The sequence below is a fragment of the Aplysia californica genome, unplaced genomic scaffold (assembly GCF_000002075.1).
Source record: "Aplysia californica isolate F4 #8 unplaced genomic scaffold, AplCal3.0 scaffold00869, whole genome shotgun sequence".
Lineage (NCBI taxonomy): Eukaryota > Metazoa > Mollusca > Gastropoda > Aplysiida > Aplysiidae > Aplysia > Aplysia californica.
The window spans coordinates 38,160-38,851 of NW_004798139.1; the positions used below are offsets into that span (position 1 = coordinate 38,160).

Sequence of the window (692 nt, forward strand, 5' to 3'; positions counted from 1 at the left end):
TATCTATCTATCTATCTATCTATCTATCTATCTATCTATCTATCTATCTATCTATATGATCGATCGATTGCTTCTCTCCTCCACTATCTCTGTTGTCTGAACTACCATCTTACCCGAGGCTGTCTCAGAGGAGCCCTTACTCCCGATCCCACTGGATGATCCACTGGCTGCCCTCTGTCCAGCTTTCGGGTCATCCTTGTGGTGGTCAATGCCAGGTTCATTCTTGTCTCCCTTGTCCGTGTCCTGACCAGTCGTGTGTGACGTCATGGTGGACTCTTGTGGCGTAACTCCATCTCCTGAGTTAGTTTTTGACGTCACTTCCTCTATGGTAAACAACTCACCGCCTTTGTCTCCCCTTTTGACGGGAGTTGTCTTCTCTCTGTCGGTGGCTTGAATGCTGTCGTTGCCGCTGTTGTTGTTGCTGTTGCTGTTGCTGTTGTTGTTAGAGCTGGGTTCTTTGTTCGGTGTCTGGGTCGACATTGTTGCAGTCGGATCCAATACGTCAAGATGTGGAAAAAGAAGACAGTAAGCAGTTAGAGTGTACTGGATACGTATATAACTTGGGCGTATATCACCGTCGCCATTTCTGTGCTTGTTTCGTAGCTTTGTACTTTGGAAAGGTTTGTTTCGTTCCTTTGTACAAGCTGAAGTGTTGGTTTGTAGAAGATTCAGCGCAGATGTAACGTAGACAG

The 692-nt window shown here is 46.4% G+C and overlaps 1 protein-coding gene across 1 annotated transcript in view; it reads right to left on the reverse strand.

Moving 5' to 3' along the window:
* Positions 1-480, reverse strand: part of LOC101847153 (ankyrin-3) — a gene marked incomplete at its 3' end in the record, with an annotated part of 35,621 nt that extends 35,141 nt beyond the window's left edge. Inside the window, exon 1 of the mRNA XM_005110269.1 lies at positions 106-480. Within this exon, the coding sequence (XP_005110326.1) occupies positions 106-480 (375 nt within the window). The remainder of the gene's footprint in view (positions 1-105) is intronic.
* Between the last annotated feature and the right edge of the window lie 212 nt (positions 481-692).